This window comes from Streptopelia decaocto (assembly GCF_964273445.1).
Source record: "Streptopelia decaocto genome assembly, chromosome: 3".
NCBI classification, from domain to species: Eukaryota; Metazoa; Chordata; class Aves; order Columbiformes; family Columbidae; genus Streptopelia; species Streptopelia decaocto.
In genome coordinates this window covers 9,442,026-9,463,446 of record NC_138656.1, presented here as the reverse complement: position 1 = coordinate 9,463,446, position 21,421 = coordinate 9,442,026, and the positions used below count along the sequence as shown (strand labels likewise).

At 44.1% G+C, this 21,421-nt stretch overlaps 1 protein-coding gene across 1 annotated transcript in view; it reads right to left on the bottom strand.

Annotated features, from left to right (window-relative positions):
- Positions 1–21,421, bottom strand: part of SPRED2 (sprouty related EVH1 domain containing 2) — a 66,282-nt gene that overhangs the window by 10,268 nt on the left and 34,593 nt on the right. Inside the window, exons 2-4 of the mRNA XM_082047637.1 lie at positions 17,571–17,748; positions 15,681–15,849; positions 13,125–13,189 (exon numbers count right to left, since the gene is read on the bottom strand). Of these exons, the coding sequence (XP_081903763.1) occupies positions 13,125–13,189; positions 15,681–15,849; positions 17,571–17,748 (412 nt within the window). The remainder of the gene's footprint in view (positions 1–13,124; positions 13,190–15,680; positions 15,850–17,570; positions 17,749–21,421) is intronic.

Sequence of the window (21,421 nt, the reverse complement as noted above, 5' to 3'; positions counted from 1 at the left end):
TCTTTCTCTCTATTAAAAAAAAATCAGAAAGAGAAACAGTTGACATTTTCCATCCACCTCTAAGTGTGCTCTGCATACTCAGGACAGCCCACTTCAAAGGGGGCTTAGGTAATTTAAGTATTAAGAAAGGAAAAGGTTCAGTGTGAAAAATCTTTTAAGATGTGAGACTCCTGTCTTCTGAGCACAAGCTTTTAATTTGTCATGGCAAGATAAAGCCACAGAAGAAAATGCTTTTGTCAAATTCCTGTTTGTTGCCTGTCAATGAAGACAAGAAAGAAACGGAATTGAAGAAAACCCCTTCCATACATTTTAGAAACATTTTGACAGCCTCATTCACTGAGGACCGCTGGAGCTGAATCTAGTTCTGTGCGCTACCAGAGAGCCTGAAGGAAAAGCTTCACGTCAGAACATATTCCAGTACAGTTCAAAGACAAATTGGCTGTAAACAACCATTACAATAACCATAGATTCAGATTCTTTATAAACCAGAACATGACTATGAATTTCTTAAATTTCTGGACTGTTTCCTAGTCACCACTTACACAAATACCAATATAAAGTGCAGAAAGCTAGCTAGTTTTACTCCTACCCTTTTTATTTTTTTAATGTTGTGGTTATAGCTTTTAGTGCCAGAAAGATGCTAGTGGCTCTGCTGTCTTAAGTCAGCAAAACTTAAGGAACATTTACAAGGATTTGGTGCACAGGATCATCTCTATTAAGCTAATGCTAAACCCGCTCCTGGCACCACCGGTCAGTTCTGTATGGACAACAGATGTGGCTTAACAGCTCACTTCGAGGAGTAAAAAGAACATGTGAGGATCAGACCCGGGTAAATGACACGGCAAACACTCAGATGTGGTGAGGGGGAAATCTCAGTGAGATTTTCCTGTTTCACTACTTGCCAGTGATAGGAGGTGTCAGACGCATCTCTGCAAAAACAAGCAATTGAACAGACACAAAAAGTAAAAGAGAGGACCCCATTTTGCTCGGACTCAGCGCAGAATCAGAGACTACAAGTGGGTCCACATGACATTTCCTTCCCACGGGATAGCCCTTGTCTTGCCCTTACCACACCACCCAGCTCACGTACTTCAATGCAAGGAAAAGCCTTTGCATCAGGTACTTATAAGGGAAAACCAGAATGTTGTAAAGGGAAAAAAAAAAACCAAACAAACCACAAGCCCCTGTTTCTGGGGCTGCTCTGCAGGCAGAACAGCGATCCCAAAGCACAGGGGGTGAGATGCGGATGGCCCTGCCTACCCACAAGATGCTCACATCCTTGTCAATCTGGAGAGTTTCTCCATACCGGGACTTCTACGTTTCCTCCTTCATTTCTGGAACTCCTCCTTGCTTTGGCCTGACTGGATTTCTTCACGCTGAGATCAGCTACATCACTTCAGGGGGATGTTTTTACCTAAACCTGCAAACTGTTTAAACCAACCAACTGCTTAAACCCACCCAGGGACAGGGGCAGGCTTTTCCTTTTTGCATAAAGGGTTCCGTTGATCTGTTTATGCCTCGGAAATGACATCCTGGTGCAGACTACAGCACTGTAGGGATGATCAGCTGCCCCGTATTTGTGTTTGTACAGCTCCAAAAAGATTAACAAAGCCTCCCTCCTCTAACAAGTAACATTAGCCACCTTATCACAGCTGCCCTCTGCTAAGGCCACGAGAGATGGGCCACCGAGGCCTGTCCTGCTGTGGGGAGGTGACAGTCACTGCTCCTCACTCCCACCCGCCCCACCACCTGCTCTGTACGCACCTGTGGGTGAAGAACCACAGAAATCCAGCCCAAAATCATCTTCATATCAGCTCCCTGGCCCCAGCTGACCACCCGTAGAGACTTGTGCCCTGATGGCACAAGAGGGTCTCCAGGCAAAGCAAGGGGCAGAGATGGGAGGTCCAGAGGGGGAGGTGGGTACCAGCTCCTCTTTAAAGCTTTTTGTCTATGACTTGCTTGTCATCAGCATAGCTGCACAATTAATTTGGAAAGCATTAGGTCCTAATTTTAAGGTGTTAACGGTGAACCTGGCATATCCATGCTGCCAAAAAAGCTCTCCTTTTGCAAGAGGGGTAGAAATGCTAGGAAATAAAGGAGCAAAGCTCAGTCGGGGCGTGTTAAACACTGGACGTGCACAGGGGATGGGAAGAGCCTGAGCCGCTGCTGAGTGCAGCTGGAACAGAGATCTCCAAGTAACTCATGGCTGAATCTCTGCTCTTCCGTACAGTAGTTTCCGAGGGGTGGGGAGAGGAAGAAAATTCCACCAGGGGCTGGGAAATGCTAATAAAAATTAGATTAGCTAATCTAAAAGAACTGGTGCACCTAATTCATCATTCATGTCTTTGTTATGTACATATTCAACATTTCAGGCTCTAAACTCAGCAGTGTGCTCCTCCTATATGATATACCAGGTTACAAATGGAGGGGAAAACACAGTTAAATGCAAACTTCCCATAGACTGATATTTTAAGAAGTCAGTTAGGGGTCATTTATTCACACAGTCATGAGCATCCACATTATTTTAGCTGGAATTCATCACCAAAATAGAATCCAACAGCTGATGCGAACTTTTAAAATACCCTCTTCACATGCACTGCAAATATGTCAGGCTCCACTTAAAAATGCAACGGTACTTATTTACTTCTGCCTTTCTTTCTCCTTTTGCAGACAGAACCAGAGACAGATGAACTGCTTCCTATAATCACTTCTGATTTAATTTTCGTAAAATATTTACGAGATACAGGGCGAGCAGACCCTTAGCAAAACACATTAGGCAGGTGAGGGAAGGAAACAGGGCTATTTAGATGCAGTTGTTTATAATGCATTTCTGTACTGGGCAGAGGTCCATTTTGAGCTCCCTGGACTCTTATACTCTGTTATTTGCCCTCAGTCACTACCAAATATATGCCTGGGAGCAGAGGGAACACCATTCTGTGGTATTTTGTCAGTCAGAAGGTTTGTTGTTGTTGTTGTTTTCCTCTCTTTAAAGAGGTGAATGGGGGAGCCTGCTACTTTGAAGGAAAAAATAATTCTTGAAGCCTCACATAAAAGCACATTTCATTGTTTAGCTTTACAAAACTCTTCCTCTTCCTTCCCAAACTCTCCAAAAAAATAAACTCCAAACAAAACCAAAAACAAACCAAAACATTTGAGAGGACGCAACCAAATTATGGTTACACTGGCAAAACTCGGGTGCGCACTACAAGCAGCCTGAAGTCTTATTTCTTTTCTACAAGACAACAGATTTGCCAATGTTTAAACAGTACGTGGAAATTATAGGCTCCCTCCCGAAGAGCAGGGCGACGTAGTCATTTGCCCCGCAGTTCTGACTCAGCCTCCTCCACATCACAGCCAAGACGGATGCTCCAGCTTGGCACCTGGGGCCAAATAACTTCCCCTCTTCTCCATTATGCTGAGGCTGGGACACCGGGGCTGAGCGCGGCTTTGCCCGCTCACTCCAGCCCCACCACGGCTGCCGGGTTACGTGCCAGGTGGTGACTCGCTAATCCCTTTCTGCCCTGGCACGGGAAATTGTCAGTCAGTGCTCTGTGCCCCAGACAATGTTGCCTCTTTCCAACCGCATTTACACCTCGTGAGGGGTCCACTACCCCTGTCACCCCCAAACCCAGCCAGTGTCCCCAGTGCCGCCTCCTGCAAGTGCTCCAGGACATTTTGTTCAGACGCAGCAGCAGGAGAGATTGCAGCTTACAAATATAGCTTCTTGTTGAAAGCGACTTCCTTAGGCTCTATACTTAAATAATGGAAAAGGCCATTTTCTGTCTTTGCAAAATTTTCAAAGACCATGCAGCTGAAAAAGGACTTCAAAGGTGAACTGCATAGCCCAGGGTAAAGAAGGAACCTAATGGAAAACTACAGTAATATCAACTACCTATTTTCAAGTTAAAAGCACAACATTTGGCCATAATACGCCCCCATCCACACCGCCTCAGCTATCCTGTCATCTCCTCCTTGTCTCAACTGAAGGATGAATTTCACGGCAGCAACACGAAGGAGAAAAACACCATAAATACTAAGCCAGGCTCAGCCAGAAGTGCAAGAACCCCCTTACTTGTACCACTGGCACAAGCACAACAAAGGTTTGCAGTGAAGCTGCCTTGCTGAAGGTGGTGTATCCCCAGCCAGGGGAGGGGGTATGTGACAAATTTCAGATGGCATGATAAATACTAGCGTGGTGGTGGAGGTTTTTTAACAGCCCCACTTCGCCGATCACTCTTACAGTTTCTTTTGAACCAGCACTTCTGCTTCTCCGGCCCTACAGCGAGCTGGCTCGAGGAGCTAAACCACCGGAAAAGTATTCGCTTTCTTTTATAGGGTTTGTTTTTGGTTCACTTCCCCGGGCTGGCTCAGCACGGGGTCAGCCATGCTGGTAAAAGGGGGATGGTGGGAGCCCCTCTCCGCTCCGCTGGCTCTCAGTGGTGCAAAGGCTAAAGAAGCATCAGTTGAGTTGCATCCCTCGGCTGTGGTTTCACATACGGCATTAAAATAACCCAGGCAACCCCACTCCCGCTCCCCAAAACCAGCTCCGCTCTTGGCAAGCCCGTGCTGCAAAAGCAAGGTGGGGGCAACGGAGCTGGCTGGAAAATAACTTGCTTTTCACAGGCGTTTTGCCTTAAATCAGGTCCCCTTTACAGAATACTGAAGAAACGCCTGGGGAGCCACAGCTGAACAAAAGCAAGGCCAAAACAAGAAGGCCCCAAGCCCAGCCTGCCAGGCTCCGTGGACAAGCCAAGGTGGGCCAACCCACCGCGCTGCAAACATGGGGAAGACAAGAAGCAAATGCTTATCCTGGCTAAACGTGAGAGATCAGTGCGATGCAAAAGGAACAGCAAGTGGCTGCTTCTGGGGAGGAACAGCAAAGCCACCTTCAGCAAGGGGTCCCAAGGGTGGCTTTGTCATCAGCAATAAATTCGGGCTCCCCATCTGGATGCTCATCTCCTGCATCCCCCCTTTACCTGCGCTGCTGCTACTGCCTCCAGGGCCACGAGCTAAGTCCAACTAGTAAAGTGATCCAGGTTAAAAAATAATCCTTTAAAATAAAGTAAAAGAACAACAACAAATCTTCCCCCTTCATTTTACTGTACATTAAGAACAGGCAATTTCATCTTGGCTGTGTTTTGTTTCTGACACATTTGTGCCTTAAGCACACAAATGCACCAAAGAATTCAGCTCCAGATGAATTAAAAGGGAACACACTCATCAACAGCTTCACACTTTAACTCATCACATAGTTCACGTACATTATTACACAGCCAAATCATTTTTTTTGGAGCTGATTGCAAGTGTGAAATCGTGCTACAAAGTACACAGATCACAAATTCATCGGCTAGAACACACAGCTAGGAAAGCACCAGCCAATTCACCTTTGGACAAGGAATCCTGCAGGCAGGTTTGAGGGTGACCCTTCTCATCCTGAAGCCTCAGTTGACTGTATATTACAAGAAAACTGTCTTTCAGTAATCTGAAGATTACTTATATGAACACAAGTCAAATTATACATAATAATTCAATAGAGTATCAAATCGAAAGAGCCAGCACACTAAAATACGCCACCATATCATCATTTAAGCACAGAGAGAGAGGGAAAAACGGGTATTAAAATAGAAAGAAACTAACAAAAAACAACCTGACCAAAGTCTCCTTTGAACCGCTGGGGCAAACTGAACCAACGAAATACTGAACTGCTGCACAAATTACAACACTCAAGTTCTGGCAAGATACAGCTACAAGGAAACTTCCATCACAGCAGAAGATCATATTTCAGTTTCCTGCAGGATATATCCCAATCCCAGTGCAGGACCAACAGTGTTTGTATGTGGGAACGGTACAGAGCCAGAAAATACACTGCAAAAATGGTCTTGAGAGGAAGAATTGTGACAAGAGAAATTGCTTACCCTCAGCAAAGCAGCTCAACACACCCAAATCACTGCTGTAATTAGCCACATAAAAACTACATGATGGTGAGATGTGCAATATCTGATAGCAATACAGGTATTTTCCGCTTCATAATTTGCTACTGAATGACAGACACTTCTTGCTTTGTCTTCACGCAGACAACCCAAACACCTCAGGTTCTCGGTTGTCCAATTCTGCAGGACAATTTTCCTTTCCCAGGAAAGAATCACTTTCCATATTTGAACTAACATGAGGGGAGGGTAAAAGAGTCACATCCTTTCTCTTGGGTCTGGTTTTGTAACAGCAAGCTCTTTTTTGCCTCCTCCACAAGGCGCACGTGGGTGACCGTGACAGACCGAATTTCCAACCATGTTCCCATCACCTCCCTGCTGTGACTGTCGGACCCTCGGGAAGCGCTGCCATCCTGACTGGGTGATCCTGTCCTTGCCAGGGACTCAGGAGTCAGGACACTGTGCGTGGTAAAACAACCAGACTCATACAGTTTGGTTTAAAGAAAGAAAAAAAGTTTTATTGTTTTAAAGCCTTAGACTGAAATGGTGCCAAAAACCCTGAAGTTCAGTGCATTTGGGAACTTTGTTAAACTGTATATTCCTGATCTCAAGCAGGAAAAGCTGCTTTGCGCACCAGAGACTGACCCAAAAGCAAAAAATAATATGATTAATACAATAAAGCAATATATAAATAATGCAAGACCTCTACTTCCCTCTCCTTTCTTTTAAAGAATGCAAATAAAGCTTCATGTCTACCTCAGCTACCACCCCTATCAGTTCCCCATAGCTCTTCACTTATATCTCATCAATCTGCTATACACATAAGAATAAACAGATTTTATGTACTGTACACCACAGTAACTTTCTGATTTCCTCCTGTCCAGACAGGGTGCGGGTGAGCAAGGACAATCTATAGGCTGAAGTAGACAGTAATTGCCCCATCAGTTTTGAAGGACTTAAAGAAAAGAGCAGCTGCCACCACAGATCGCAGCAGTGATACCTCCATCTTGGTGACAATCATATTCAATCATCAGAGCAACCACAGCTTGCTTGTATTGGTAGAAACGGCAAGAAAAATAAATGGGTTAGTCTCCAGCATAACTTAAAAGAAATAGGAGGTCCTAAAGGAAAGGGATAAACACAACACTATAAAAAACGTGACGGCCAGAGAAGAACTTTCCACTTGACTTTCCCTACTGAAAAATCTCTTTGAGCATTTGTATCAACTCCCTTTGAGCGACATGAATTTGTTGTGGGCAAAACTAACCTGAAGAAAGGCAGAAAACAAACAAAAAAAAGGAATGAAAAGAAGCTAGCCTTAAAATAGCTGGATATTCAGGACCTTTTCTTTATTTCAGTGGCATCTCTCCTGCCTCCTGACCCCTGGCATAAAAGCAGGAAGAATTCCACCGAAAAGCTGATACACCCCTGTATTGATGGGAGGGAAGAAGAAAGAAAAATCACACTATAGATAAAAAATGACTTCAGGCTCTGGGACTACCTTTGTAGCCAGTCTGCTGGAACAAATCAAGTCAGATTTCACAGCACTGAAGTGCGAAGAGCAAAAGCTGTGTTCAGACATGACGAATGGCTGCTAAGTTGGTGTTGCGCTCACTGTGCAAGAGTAGGATGGGGATGCCCAGAGCACTATGGATAACTTGAGAGTCACAACTATAAAAAAAAATATGAATAAATCTTAGTCCAGTTCATTGCTCAAATCCAGGAAAGGCTTTTTATTTTTTTGGAGGGAGGGATTTGAGCCTGCTGGTTTCTGCATGTGAATTTCTCTCTTCTTGGCAAGTACTTTTCTTTCTTTTAAAATCTGAATTAGAATAGCTGTGGTTTACAATGCAAGCCCAAAATCCAGACATGAGAGGATGTGGCTAGCAGCAATGAACCCTCCGGCCATACATGTTCAGCACAGCTGGCTGCTGAGCAGGAAAAATAACAGAGGTAAAGCCATCTAGTCACATCGCTGTGATGAGCCCCTAATGGCTTTGCTCAGCCTTGCAGAGCAAACAAGGAAGGTTTGCTCATGAGGACAAGCAAAGCCCTGCACCGAGCTCTGCCCTTTTTCCTTTCTGTTACTCTAGTTTAGCCTTAAGAAAAAGGAAATCGCAGGCTCTTGCAGCTCCTCAATCCCTGAGCGCAACTCATGAAAGAAATAAATCTTCTCTTACTCTCAGTAACAGCGTTTTCCATGGAGGGGTGGGACGAGGGATGCTCCAGCATCATGCAGAACTTACAAATATATTCCAAAGGAACTGGACTACGTGTCTGTTTTAAAAGAGCTACAGTGGTTCTTTAAAAGCACCATCTGAACGTGAAACAACCACGCCAGCAAGAAAAATTAGATTTACTGTTTATCTAACTAACATAAATCTTATAAATTTTAATAGTGAGGCTGTAACACGCTTGAGGCCCACATGGGAGATGAAAGTAGGGAAAAGGTTTAATGGAAAAGCAGCAGGGAGAAATCTGTTTTTTTAATTAGGAAAGCAGAAGAGATGCAAGGAGGACTGTAACGTTAACATCTGCCACAATCTGCACCGCTATGGCGGAGAACGGGTAATTGTGTCTGTCTCTTGAATGATTGTCAGCAGTGTCCAAAGCCACATGACAAACTCCTTAACTCAAACATCCCTGAGCACAGGAGTAGACGTTCACGCTGAGAAAAAGGCACAAGGGGTTCAGGATTGCTCCAAACATGCAACTTCATGGTGAAAACCTGAGTTCGAAGCCTGAGGAGAAAAGTGGCGGCAGCAAGATCTGTCCACGCCACCTCAGTGAAGCAGAAGAACATTTTCCCTGTCTTGTAGTTGGGCAACCGAGGCAAACAGGCTTTTAGCCAGGAGTCTGCAAGAGAAGCAATGGATCAAGTCTGGGTGTCTTGAAATGCAACCCTCAGCTCAGCCATGCACCTCTAGATCATGCCAGCTCTACCTGCAAGATTCTGCACGTCTCATTTTGAACAAAAACCAGGATTTTAAAAAAATCACAACTGATTACATGAAGCAGCTACGATTGTAACATGCATTTCAAACTTAGTAAGGCTGAGTTTTGTTGTTTTCTCCTTTATGATCTTGTTAATCCAGAAGGGGTTGGAGTGATTTTTAGGTTCACAAACCAGAACTGACATGGGAGCTGTTGCCCGTCCTGCCAGTGGGTGTCTTCTTTAGTACTAAAGTGGGCACAAGGCTGCGGGTTTACCTCTAAACCACTAGTGGCATTTTAGGTGAACTGGTCATAAGGTTTCAGAATGAACGCCTCCGCTTCTTCAGATGGGTTGCTACAAGAGACCATTTCAGACACTCTGCAGACCCTGGAAGACGTTGACCTTTTTTTCCTTGGACTCAACCCACATTTTCACTTCACGATCACGTGGGATTATTAGCTGTGATCAAAAGTAAAAGTGTACATTAAGGAAAAAAAATTTGCACAAGAATTACGTGACAAATTTTGGGGTTGAGGAACTACAGAAAATATTCCCTCATTATTAAACGTTATTTCTGAAATGAATGTTAATTAAAGACGGCTGAAGGTGCAAGCCGGATGGATGAAGACAAACAGAACAATCTCAGACCGCTGCAAAGACAATGTTTCCCCCAATGGAGACAGAATGGATGGCTAGTCTTACTCAGACTGCATCTCTTGAGAGGACGATTTATAATGTACAAGACAGGAGAAATTTATTTGCTAACATATGGAAAACATTTATGGGCTCTACTGAGGATCTGGAATTAAAGAAACACAACTACGTATTGTTAAAACTTCTAAACGGAGATTCCATTTTAGAAATACACATTTTCCCCTCAAGTCAGTGACACTTATTTCTATATGATTTTGCTTTCTTCCCTGTTATGTATGAATTTCAGAACAGAAGTTAGAATCAATTGATCTAGTTGCTGTGGGACTAATCCACAGGAAAATTACGAGTTGGCAAAGTCCTGTTTTTAAAGACACAACCCATGCTTCAGAACGATGGATGGGGAGCTTACGCCGTAGGGATGGGGCAAGGTCCTGCTGCCCAAGTTATGGTCTTGGCACTGCAAGCCAGAGATGGGAGGAGATAAGTGACACCAGTGATGCTTCCAAAGCAAATGCTCACACAGCCACAGCTGCAGATAATTCACCCCCTTAAAAACAAATTAAAAAATACCTTCTGGTACAAGAAAATTATCCTCCATTAAGACTCACAAGATCATAGCCTGAGGGAGAGCTCTGCCTCTGGAGCAAACCTTCTCTTGCCCATGTAAATACCTTGCAGGATGCCTGGAAGGGTCCCGTGCTGGCGGACGCATAAATGACACAGATGACATACGAGTTACATGCACAGAGACATCATCCCATTGAGCAGTACTGAGGCTAACAGGATCATGGACAGTAAAAAAGCCCCGTGTCAATCGCTATCCAACACCCGTATCAGGCTCAGTGCTTATTTGTAACGAGGGCGGTTGTTTTAAAGCTGGTGCCATTACACCGCTGCAAACGTCAGTGCTAACGTGCAAGATAAAGCCGGGGTGGCCAGCTGTAAAGCAGCGTAAGAAATGTGAAGTTTTGGACCGCTGGGGTTGAACAGATTGAAACATCTTCAAGGAGGGGCAGGACCTCAGGCCAAATATTTAACACAGCAGCGACGGCTGGGATTTTCAGAGACGGGTAAATGACTGATTAAATGACTCAATCATGCAGATGCTTATGAAAATTCTGCCGCACACAGTTAAGTTTATTCATGCATGTGTGGGAGAGAGGGAGGACTGTGAAGATTTTAATAACTACCTTAGGAAATAAAAAAAGAATGAATGTACTTTCTCTTTAAAACACAGGCAAAAAAAACCCCAAGCCCTAAAAATCCACTTGTGTGGCCAGGGAAGAAGAGTTTACAGGAAAGTTGTAAGGAAGTTTCGTGTGCAAGGATGCCCAAATGAACTATTAATATGATACGCAAGTCAAAAAGAAGTGCAAAGAAAGAATGAAACAGAAGGGTAAAAATAAAACATATCGCAGCCCTATCAGTTTTTTACAGTCTAAAACCCCTCCGTGCCTGTTATTTCTGGCTTACGCAGACTTCACATCTACCAGATAAATGGGAAGCTAAGAGCTTCAAAGAGCCTAAGGACTTCAGGAAAAGGACAGAATTCATCCTGGGAACGCAAAGAAGAAATACTGGGGAAAAAGGTGCTCCTAAAGCCTTATTTTTGGAGTACGACAACACACCAACCCTGACGTGACAGCCTGACCAACAGCACCACGCCAGCTATAACCACCCGTGACGTCCCTCTCTCACACCCCAGAGATCACAAGGACACGCAGAGAGCTGCCAGGCAGGGGACAGCCCTGCTGTCAATGTCCCCCGCACTCCAACAAGCTGCCGACCCCAGCTGAGGTTTCCCTCCTTGGTAATGCTATTGAGCAGCCTGCTCCTCCTTCTCCGCTCAGCATCCTTCCCATAAATATCTGCACGGCGGGGGCGGTTATCTGTCACCTCCCCGGGGTCACATAGCGGGGAAAATAATCTATCCAAGTTTTGGCTCATCACTTTGAATGCAGGGGTTTGAGTGATTCTGATGCAGCTGGAGCATCATTCAACTTTCTCAATGTAAAGCAACACCTACTTAAAGGCAAGAACTTATTCCTCCTGGTAAAAAACATCCTACGAGTTCAAAAATCAACACTCAACCACAAGATCGAGGTTGTGGAGAAATACAGGAGCACTCCCAGGTCTCTAAATGTCAGCTGGTTGGATTTTAGCAAAAATATCCTTTCCTATTTCCCCCAGGCTATTTTTCATTGCTTTAACACCAAGTATTTTCCTTATATTATATGATTTCCACATCTAACTCAGTGAGATCTGTCACACACCCACCCAAGCCACATTTGAACAGTCGTCCCCTTTCTGATGAGCACAGAAAAGCTGCACGCAAGTTCAGCGCAACATCCAGCCCCCGGCATAACAGCTCACCTGGTGAATTTGGGGACAAAACAGCATAAATTGATAATGCGCTCTGGCTCCAGCGGTGCCTTCCCCCGTCCCAGCCCACCCCAGCGCCCATAAATCACTTCTGGCAGGTAGTTGGGAAGCAGCTGCTAATGACAGTTTTGCTGCGGAGCGCAGGAAGTCACCTTTTCACCCTGCCTGCTGTTGTTTGTCTCCCGGAGCCGTGACAAAAGGACAGATCCGGACAACGTGCCAGCCGTTGGGAGGATCTGGTCAAAACGCGGCAGGGAGCCTGCCCCGGTCCCACAGTGGTGGAACGTCATCCTCAAAAATACCTTTTGGCTTCGTGCACTTATCAGTGCCTGTTTACAAACGGCCTGATGCCCGTCCTCAGTTTTCCCCCATTCACCCTAAAGATGCAGGGAAGCATCCCAAAGATGACTTTAATCGAGTTTGCTGTGCCTGCACCACGGGACAAGAAGGCCATTTATAATATAACTACCATTTATAATATAACTAACGCGTGTACATGTGTGCATTTGCAATCAGAGCTGAGCAAATAAATTTAACAAGACAATGTATTGATTGTGAGCGTGGAATATCCATGATTGGATTTCAATTTCATCTGACATCTCTTTTTTCCTCTTTTCAAGTGTGCACATGTAGTGGACACAGTAGCTCCTTCTCTTTCAGGAAAGCCCCAAAACACAGTTTTGACATTACCACAAATTAAATACGAGCAACTCACTTCTACTTAAGCCACTGCTGGTTAAGTAGATGGCAGGCTACTATGCCTTCCTCCAGATGAAAAACTCTCGTTTGAACTTTCTACATTTCATGCATAGGCAAAACACTTTTAAAGTTGGCTTAACTACAACTCAAAATCTCATTTCCATGACTATGTACCTGAGTAGCAGCCACCTACTTGGGGTAAGCTTCTTAAGGACAGACAGAGAGGTATTAAGAGGTGTGTACATCACTCAGGCCAAGCCATACGAAATGTGAGAGCTATTTTTCACTCACTTCTAGCTCTGACAACAGCTGCTCTGCCATGCTTTTCACGTGGCGACAGGAGGCCAACAGAAACCCAACGCTTTATCTTCTGTAGAGGATACACTTCCATCAAATAGAACACACCCACTGGCCAAACACCATGAGGGCTGGAAGCCAACCCCGAGGCACGGGAAGAAAAACCCCTTCCAGCCTGACCCTGTAATACGGAGCGTAAAGGAGAACCAGCTCGGGTGAGATGTACTTACTGTGAAGACATCATCATCGCCAACCTCGGCCTCGTTGTGAAGTGTTGACGAGGAAGTCGTAGACCCTAGAGAAACGAAAACAAACCAGCTTTTTAAACCCAGGACATTTCTATGCAACTTTTTAGTAGGTGGTTAAACATTTGGATTCTCACAGGTTTGTATGTTGTAGGTGTGTAAAAGAGCAGCTTAAATTAAGGAAGAAAAAACCCAACTGCTGGTAGCTGGTTTGGAAAGGTAAAATCTGAAAGAGTTTCTTGATTCGCAACTGCATGGTTGCCAGTGCTAATTAACCATGTTAAAAATAGCAGTTAACATTTCCAATTACAGAAGACTTTCATTCCTGAAGAACAGTAAAGCCACATACTAATCAGTACTTAAACCAGATATTCAGCTGTCAAGAAAGCATATATAAGTTATTCTTCACACATTCCCTAAGTCTGGGGGGAAAATGTCTTTTTATTATACATATATATAAAAAAAAAACCCTCACTTTGACAATGAAGAGTTAGATTTGTTTTTTTAAGTTGTTATATTTTGTAAAGGTCTTCCATGGTGATCAGCTATGTCTTAAGAGAACCACCACATAAGCAGAGTATTTGAAAGGAAATGAAATGTGTAAATACCATAGGTAAGAACAAGATACTTGGGTGCAGCTTTTATTAATTACATGGTAATCGTCTGGAGAAGTGGGAAATCACACTAAAAAAACACCAACTTTCTTCCAAGCTTTTTTTTTTTTTTTTTTAATGTAAACCCACTGTTATACTGAATTAGGGCCCCATCACATCTCTAACTAAAATAGTTGAATGGTCTGTACCACTTTCATTCTGGAATCTTTTAAAATAATGTGCTTTATACAACGCCATCCATTTGCTGCTCTCAGTTGTACCATCACAAAGATGTGCAGAGCTAAGTGCAAAACCCCACTTAAAACACTAAGTAATGTGAAAATATCTGTGCCATTTGCTACATTAGCTTTAAAAGTAAAAAAATCCAGACACTCTACATTCCTGTACTTGTGCACAAAACTTCTATACTTCTCACGCTACAGGGAACAAACTATCGGTATAATAATAATGAAGCAGTGATTTCATTAAGTCGTTTCGAATGCCCATGGTTTGTTGTGCTTAAGAGTACCCGCTAAATTTCATGAACTACATGAACAAAAAAATGAATGATAAATTAAATCCGCTGCCCGATGCTGTGTGTGCATGAGCCATTTATTGTTTTTCATTCAGAAAGCCTTATTTGGAAGTTAAGGATGAACACATTCATGAGGATCAGTCTGTGCTGTTAATGGGATAAATATAGATTTGCTGATTTTGAAGTATCTGGGATAGAGCAGAGCTTGATTTTAAACACCTCCACTGTAAAATGGAACAGAAAGAGCAGAACAGGAGTTTCCATGTACCAGCATCTCCAAAATACTACTCGATACAGCTGAGTTATCGCCTCCTTGAAACTTCACGCAGTCCCGTGCCACTTACATAAAATATCGCTTTTATAACTCAAAATGCCTCCCGGTTTCAACAAGCAAGAAGAGGAAAGTGCTGCTGTAACTTCTTCATGTTAACGACACATGAAAAAGCAAATTAATAACTAGTTCAGGAGATCCTTCCTCCAGCTGATTAGGTATTTACCAGGAAAGAGCCCTGGGGGATTTATTTCTCTCCCAGTACCTACCATTTCCATGTTAAAGCAAAGACAGGGCACCAAAAATATTAAGGTGTCTTATGGAGCTAATGTCCTCAAAAATAATACACATCTGTATATAAATTTTAAACTAGTGTCCTCCAAAAATAATACCACCTGTTTATAAAAGTATCCTGGTCACACCGGGTGAGAAGGAAAAAGGCTTTGGACCACTAAGTCCTTACGTAAAGTGGCACAGTTTAAAAAACAAATATCAAGAAAAAACCCATGACGACTCAAATGTTCAAATTTAATTAAAATAAAGTACTATTGAATTAGAGCTGTATTATGATTGCCTGACTGCAATGAAATGTGAAAAGGAAAAATTTATGACAACTTCAAAGCACGGACAGAATCAAAACATAAAAACCAAAAAAGTCTTCAAGAACTACCATTCAACTAAGCGGACGCAGACAAAATTAATTACTGCAAAGAAACAAAAACGAAACAAAGCTTTATTCAACTCCAGGCAGGAATTCATACCATGATTTAACAAAGACTCAGACGAGATTCGGCTGCATATAAAGAGGAGCCTGGGCTGTTTGAGTTGCCATCGCTAGTGTGAAACCCAAGTTTATAAAAAACCAAAAAGCAGTAATAACAGACTCAATGATAATTAAAGGGGGAAGTCTGGACAGACCAAGCCACCTAGGATTGGAAAATACTTGGACTGAAATCCCTTCTCACCTCAAGGGATGAGAAAACTCAGTTCTTAAAGTCAGCTGGGGCTTGCTCAGCATGGACATGCGCACAAGAGACGTCCAAGCCCAAGAACTGATTTTAAACCCATCCCTCTTCCCAATTCTGTGCATGAAACCCACTTCCCCACTCTTGCAAGGGTCCAAGTGGCTGCCGGCGCGGTACCTTCAATGAGGTCCTCGATGGCTTTCCTCACTCCTCTGTCAAAGGCTCGAGCATCGGCTGGGCTTTGAAAAGTGAGCCCGAACTTTCTGTTGTCGACTTTCCAGTGGTGGAAGGTGGGGTTCGCCTTCGTGTACACCAGGTCCTTCTTCACAAAGCACTCCAGCACCACCTGGGAGGGCACGAGCCCCAAAAGAAGAGCAAAGTCACTTTTCCCACCCCAAGGACGCAGCCAGCACAGTCTCGGCCCAAACTCAAAAGCAAGCCAAGTCACGCCTCGTGTAGGGGAACATCCTTCCCTACCAAACGATGACTAATAAACATCAGACACTGTAATTGTTCTCATAGCCATCGCACATTCAGCTTTTCACAGTATCACAGTATCACAGTATGTTTGGGATTGGAAGGGACCTCAAAAGATCATCTAGTCCAATCCCCCTGCTGGAGCAGGAACACCTAGGTGAGGTCGCACAGGAACATGTCCAGGCGGGTTTTGAATGTCTCCAGAGAAGGAGACTCCACAACCCCCCTGGGCAGCCTGTTCCAGTGCTCTGTCACCCTTACTGAGAAGAAGTTTCTTCTCAAATTCAAGTGGAACCTCTTGTGTTCCAGCTTGATCCCATTACCCCTTGTCCTATCATTGTTTGCCACCGAGAAGAGCCTGGCTTCATCCTCATGGCACTCACCCTTCATATATTTATAAACATTAATAAGGTCCCCCCTTAGTCTCCTCTTCTCCAAACTAAAGAGACCCAGCTCCCTCAGCCTTTCTTCATAAGGGAGGTGCTTTTGCTTGTGCTTTGAGTATAAGTCTATGTTGGACCCAGACTCAGTGTGGCACATGTTACAGGTAGCGTGGGGTCAGATGGAGGGAGAACCTCTTCCCTCAATGATTTTGCTAAACATAAATTTCATCTACCAGCAGCAGATTTAGGAGGTGCTAAAACCTTGCACCAACCTTTTTTCTCTCCCTCACCCCCAGCCAGGCACTCATCTCAAGTTTTGCTGTGCCCAAAACCATGTCTAGCTCAGGGACAATGGGAATGGTCTACCCCATTCCCTCAAAAACAAGCATGGCTCCAAAATATCCTGATCAAAGCAGTATTGCAAAAGACAAGCTGTATTTGAAATAGCTTTAAAATTGCTGGTTTTTTGAAAGCAAGATAATTTCCGACTCAAATAATGCAATTTTTTTTTTCCCAAAAACTGTATTCCCTGAGCCTGTGCAGGGGAGGTATTTTTTTAAGCTAGCCCATCTCTTCACCAGAGCAAATTTCAGAAGAATCAAATATATAGAAACGAGATAACAAACTACACCGTCTAAAACAGACCCTGCAAAAATGGAAAAGGCTTTATTAATTTGATTTGTGTCAGGAAAGAAGAGAGTTCATTTTTAGATAAACAGCTACCAGGAGAAGCTGAGTGCATCAATTCATAAGAGACAACTTGTCTTCATATTCTCACTCTGCTCGTTCAAACCTTGAACGGCACGCAGCATAAATAATTCATGGCTGTTTTAAAGGCTCGCACTGCATTACTCAGTGCAATGTGACTGGCTTCATGGCTTCTTTACACTTCAATTCACTTCTCACATACCTCTGCTAGGTCTTAAAAAAAAAAAACAACAGGCGCTTTTTCAATCATCAAAGGGGGGGTATTTTGCATGGGGGTTGACAATTTACCTGCTCCTTCCAGGTGGCAGCATGACAACCTAGACAGCAAAAGATGGCAATTCTGGATGAGGATGGCTATGCTTTGTCCAATCTGGTACTATTTGCATATGCCTGTTCTTTGTGTTTTTTTTAAAAAAAACTTGCACAAGAATACAATAGCAACAGATTTGGGATAATTCTCATTATAAGAACAGACAAAAGTTAAATTAAGTTCTATTACCAGTTTGTCTTTCTGCCTTTCACCATGGATTAGAAATCCACTTCTTCCATTGCCCTCCGGGTACGTGACCTTGCAGACGCCAACTCTACTGAGACCGCCTCCTTCTTGCGGCAACCATCCCCCACTGGAGTCATCTCGGGTCATAACCACAGCTTTGACTCGCACAATATAGCTGTCACTGCAATGGTAACAAAACAAAAACAAAACCTTTTGTGAGCATCACACGGTCCCATCAGAGCATTTTTCTTGAGGGTTGTATTTAGTCAACACTGATCCGGTCCCAAAGCAAGAGTTTCTGCCCAGGATGGAAAATCCACCTCCATGGCGGGTGGTCTTGACTGTGCAAGCCACCACAGGAAAGAGACCCATCAAGAAATAGCCCTGCTGAATCTCCAAATATCAACATACAAATCAAACAATCCACGTTCCCAGACACCCTTTCCCTCATGCACCTGTGGATGGAGACTAAGAGAGGAGGGTGAGCCAGGCAGCACCCCAAGGCCACCACCTACAGGGGATGCATTGGGGCATCAGGTCTTCACGGTGCTGGAAGAAATTGTGGAGCTCAAATAACCCATGAACAAAGTGTTTTAAGGTTTTTGTGATCAAATTCGCAAAGTGGGATTTGGAAGATGACATTCAAATTCTTCCATAAATGGGCCAGCCTTGAGAGAAAAACCCCACAAGCATAGCTCCATCTGGTACCTCAGACAAAAGGAGATGGGAACCATCCCGGCTCAGGTCATCAGGACCACACCATATCCCTAAAACACCTCCCCCAGCATTTCAAGAGGCTTTCAAAGGTGGCACATCACAACCTCACAAGAAGCCATTGTGGAAGCAACTGAGAGATATGGGAACAATCCAGGTGCCCACTGCAAGGGGTCATCAAAAGAGCCCCCACAGCAGGAGGCTCCACTTCCCCAGGCCTCTTCCTGTACCATTTCCACAGAGCATTTGCTCCAGCATCTACGGGGGACATCACCAGGGAGGGGTGTCGTTTGGGAGAAGAAAGGTGACTAAAGGACATCATCAAAAGCCATGCACCTTGCATGGGATATGCAACAGACTCCAAGCTAAAATACATTTTCCCCACTCCAGAGCTGCTGGGAAATACCAAAATTAGCTTCTCCATCCTCATGCTGCTGCTGAGTTCCAGCTCGGTGGAACCTGTCACGTGTTAGACATCGATTAACCCAGTGACTGCTGAGGAACAGCGGTGACAGCTGTGACGCCGTCACGTGGAGGTCACCCTGGCATGGTCAGACATCAACCACGTGCAACCACAGCACCGCCGGCTGCCGATACACATCAGCGCCCACAAAGGTCCTGCGAGGGCACCCAAACCCGGGCAAAACAAGGAATGTCAACAAGGGCCAAGAAAAGCGATGCACAAAGAAAACTGCCTGGGAATTGTCCATCTCCAGGACACCAAGTCAGCTCATCAGGAGGAAGCTCAACCTGTAGAGGGCTTGTGGGGGTCTATGGTGGGTCCGTGGATTCCCTGATGGAGGGCATGGGAACAGAAATTAGCCTTGAGAATATTAAGGCCTACCCGTGAGAAAGATGGGAGTAAAGGAGCATCTGGAGATGTTAAGGATGTACCCGTGAGAGAGAAGGGAGTAGAAGAGTAACATTGATGATAGCAAAATTAGCCAATGAGATGTTACTGCTGTAACTTGTAACCAATAGTGAAGAGACACATGAATTGCTAAAACTGTATAAAAATGCACCTGTGGCAATAAATGGCATCTACTACTTTCATCCTGGAAGAACTTGGTCTATGTCGTTTGCCCGTCTCAACCACGACAAGGGCTCCAGGAAGAGGCCTTTCAAAACAACAGGTATCACCCCTTAGGGAAAAGAAACTCCTCCCTGAGGAAAGCTCCATGTCCAGATATGTTCCCAGCATCCTGTGCGACATGACAAGAGAATGGGCCCTTTCCATCCAAAATTACAATAAAGGCAGCAGTTGCTTTCTTCATCCTGCACCAGGTAAAACTGCCTCTTGTTTTCAGACGTTATTTTTGCATCACTTCTGTAATCTGAGTGGTATGTATTTGAAGTCCAAGTTCCCCTTTCTCTAATATGACCAGATTTTATTTAATAACTAAGCAAGCAACCTCACGCACCCCATCTGAAGGCAGTTTTGAGCACAGACCATGAGGCAACAAGCATCTTCTGGGCAGAGGTACCTGGGACCAGCTAATCCCTTCCGCAGCAGGACAGATCTCGCAAAACACATGCTGCCATTTTGCCTTCAATGGTTTTATTTTGTGGATATGCCAACTTTCTCACCAGACCTATGTGATGAAGGCAGTACGTAGATGCTGAAGGTTCATTCCCCTATCGCTTCAAGGACTTTGCACTGGCTGATAAAAAGCTTTTTAGCACACTCAGATATGCAGCCCACACCACAGCTGACACACACAAGGCACTCACAGAACTGAGAAACAACATTTTTCAGAATATTTCTGTTCTTGAGGCCTTAAAGCAGCACACTGGTACAGGCGACAGCATCTATAAATGGATCCAGTTACCTTTTTATTTTCTAATGAAAACCTCTTTCTAGATTTTACTGGTGGCAACTTTAATCTCTTGGCTTCCTGATACTCAGAATTCAGCAAAATACTTCAGCTTATTTCCTACTGTGCAAGACTTGAGCCGCTTCCATCCAAGACAAATCTTTGTTTTCTTCTCTCTACCTTTCCCATATGGTAAGGATTAGCAATTAACAGATAAAGAATAACAAAAGCCAACTATACCTTTCCATCTAGTTCTCCTGTTCCCCAAAGATCCTTTCTGGACTTATTTTTCACTCTTCTCACTTTTGGGGAACTCCCATTAAATTTCAAGCTCTCTTCTGAAGTCAGAGCTGTTCAATACAACCATCCTTCCCACCCCTCCTGCAAAAGTCATCCACACAAACTGCTACTTCTCCCTCCACGCTTGAAAATACAGCTGGCAATACATCTTCCTGCGGGATTTACCCCTTGCATTCACGGCAGCAACCGGAGCCTTCGGCTGTCCCAAAAGTAACGCTGTCTTCAGTTACTTTGCTGCAGGAATCCTCCACTTAAAGGAAAACTAATGAAGCAGCAGCTGCTCGGTACTTTGTGATTTCTACCAATTATTTGCATGTTTCCATCACCTCTCAGTGATTTCTCTAGGCTCATAATTAAGTTTGAATACTAGTGGATGCCTACATGTTAAATTTAGGTGTCTTGACTACTCCCCTGCCCATTATAAACACTATCTGGTAGGGCACAGAGCCATATAGTTTCCATCTTCATATCTATACTTAAACTCTGACTTCTGCCTCTTACAACCTCTGTCACCGAGATCACTGATTTCACCCACATGTCCCACATCTCTGCCACTAGATGTGATGCCTGTTAGGGGAAAAGACAGGTTCTTTATTAACTAAAATTGTTGGTTTACTTTTCAAAAGCATTTTTTGGAAGTCAGCATCCTCACCTGGGGATGCCTTGTGCACCCAGTTCAGGTTCTTGGAGTTTGGTGAGAAGATGGGACAGGATTTGGACCAGGGCTTGGCAGTTGGCAACTGGCTACATCTACGATGCTACTGTGATGCCTGAGGGTTGGGGATTTGGAGACAATTAATAACTGAGACAATTTAATAATTTGCTTTGATGGCAAGTGGATGGATTGATGGTGAAGAAAAACTTGCCGGCTTTTCAACAGTACACGGTGGAGGAAAAATTTAAAGGAACCCAAGTGCAAATTGAAAGACATTAAAATTTTACTCCTTTCCTCATTAGACAGTGCATGTGTCTGTCACCTGAAAATACCCAGGAGAATACCATATAAACTGCATTTCCCCCAACCTG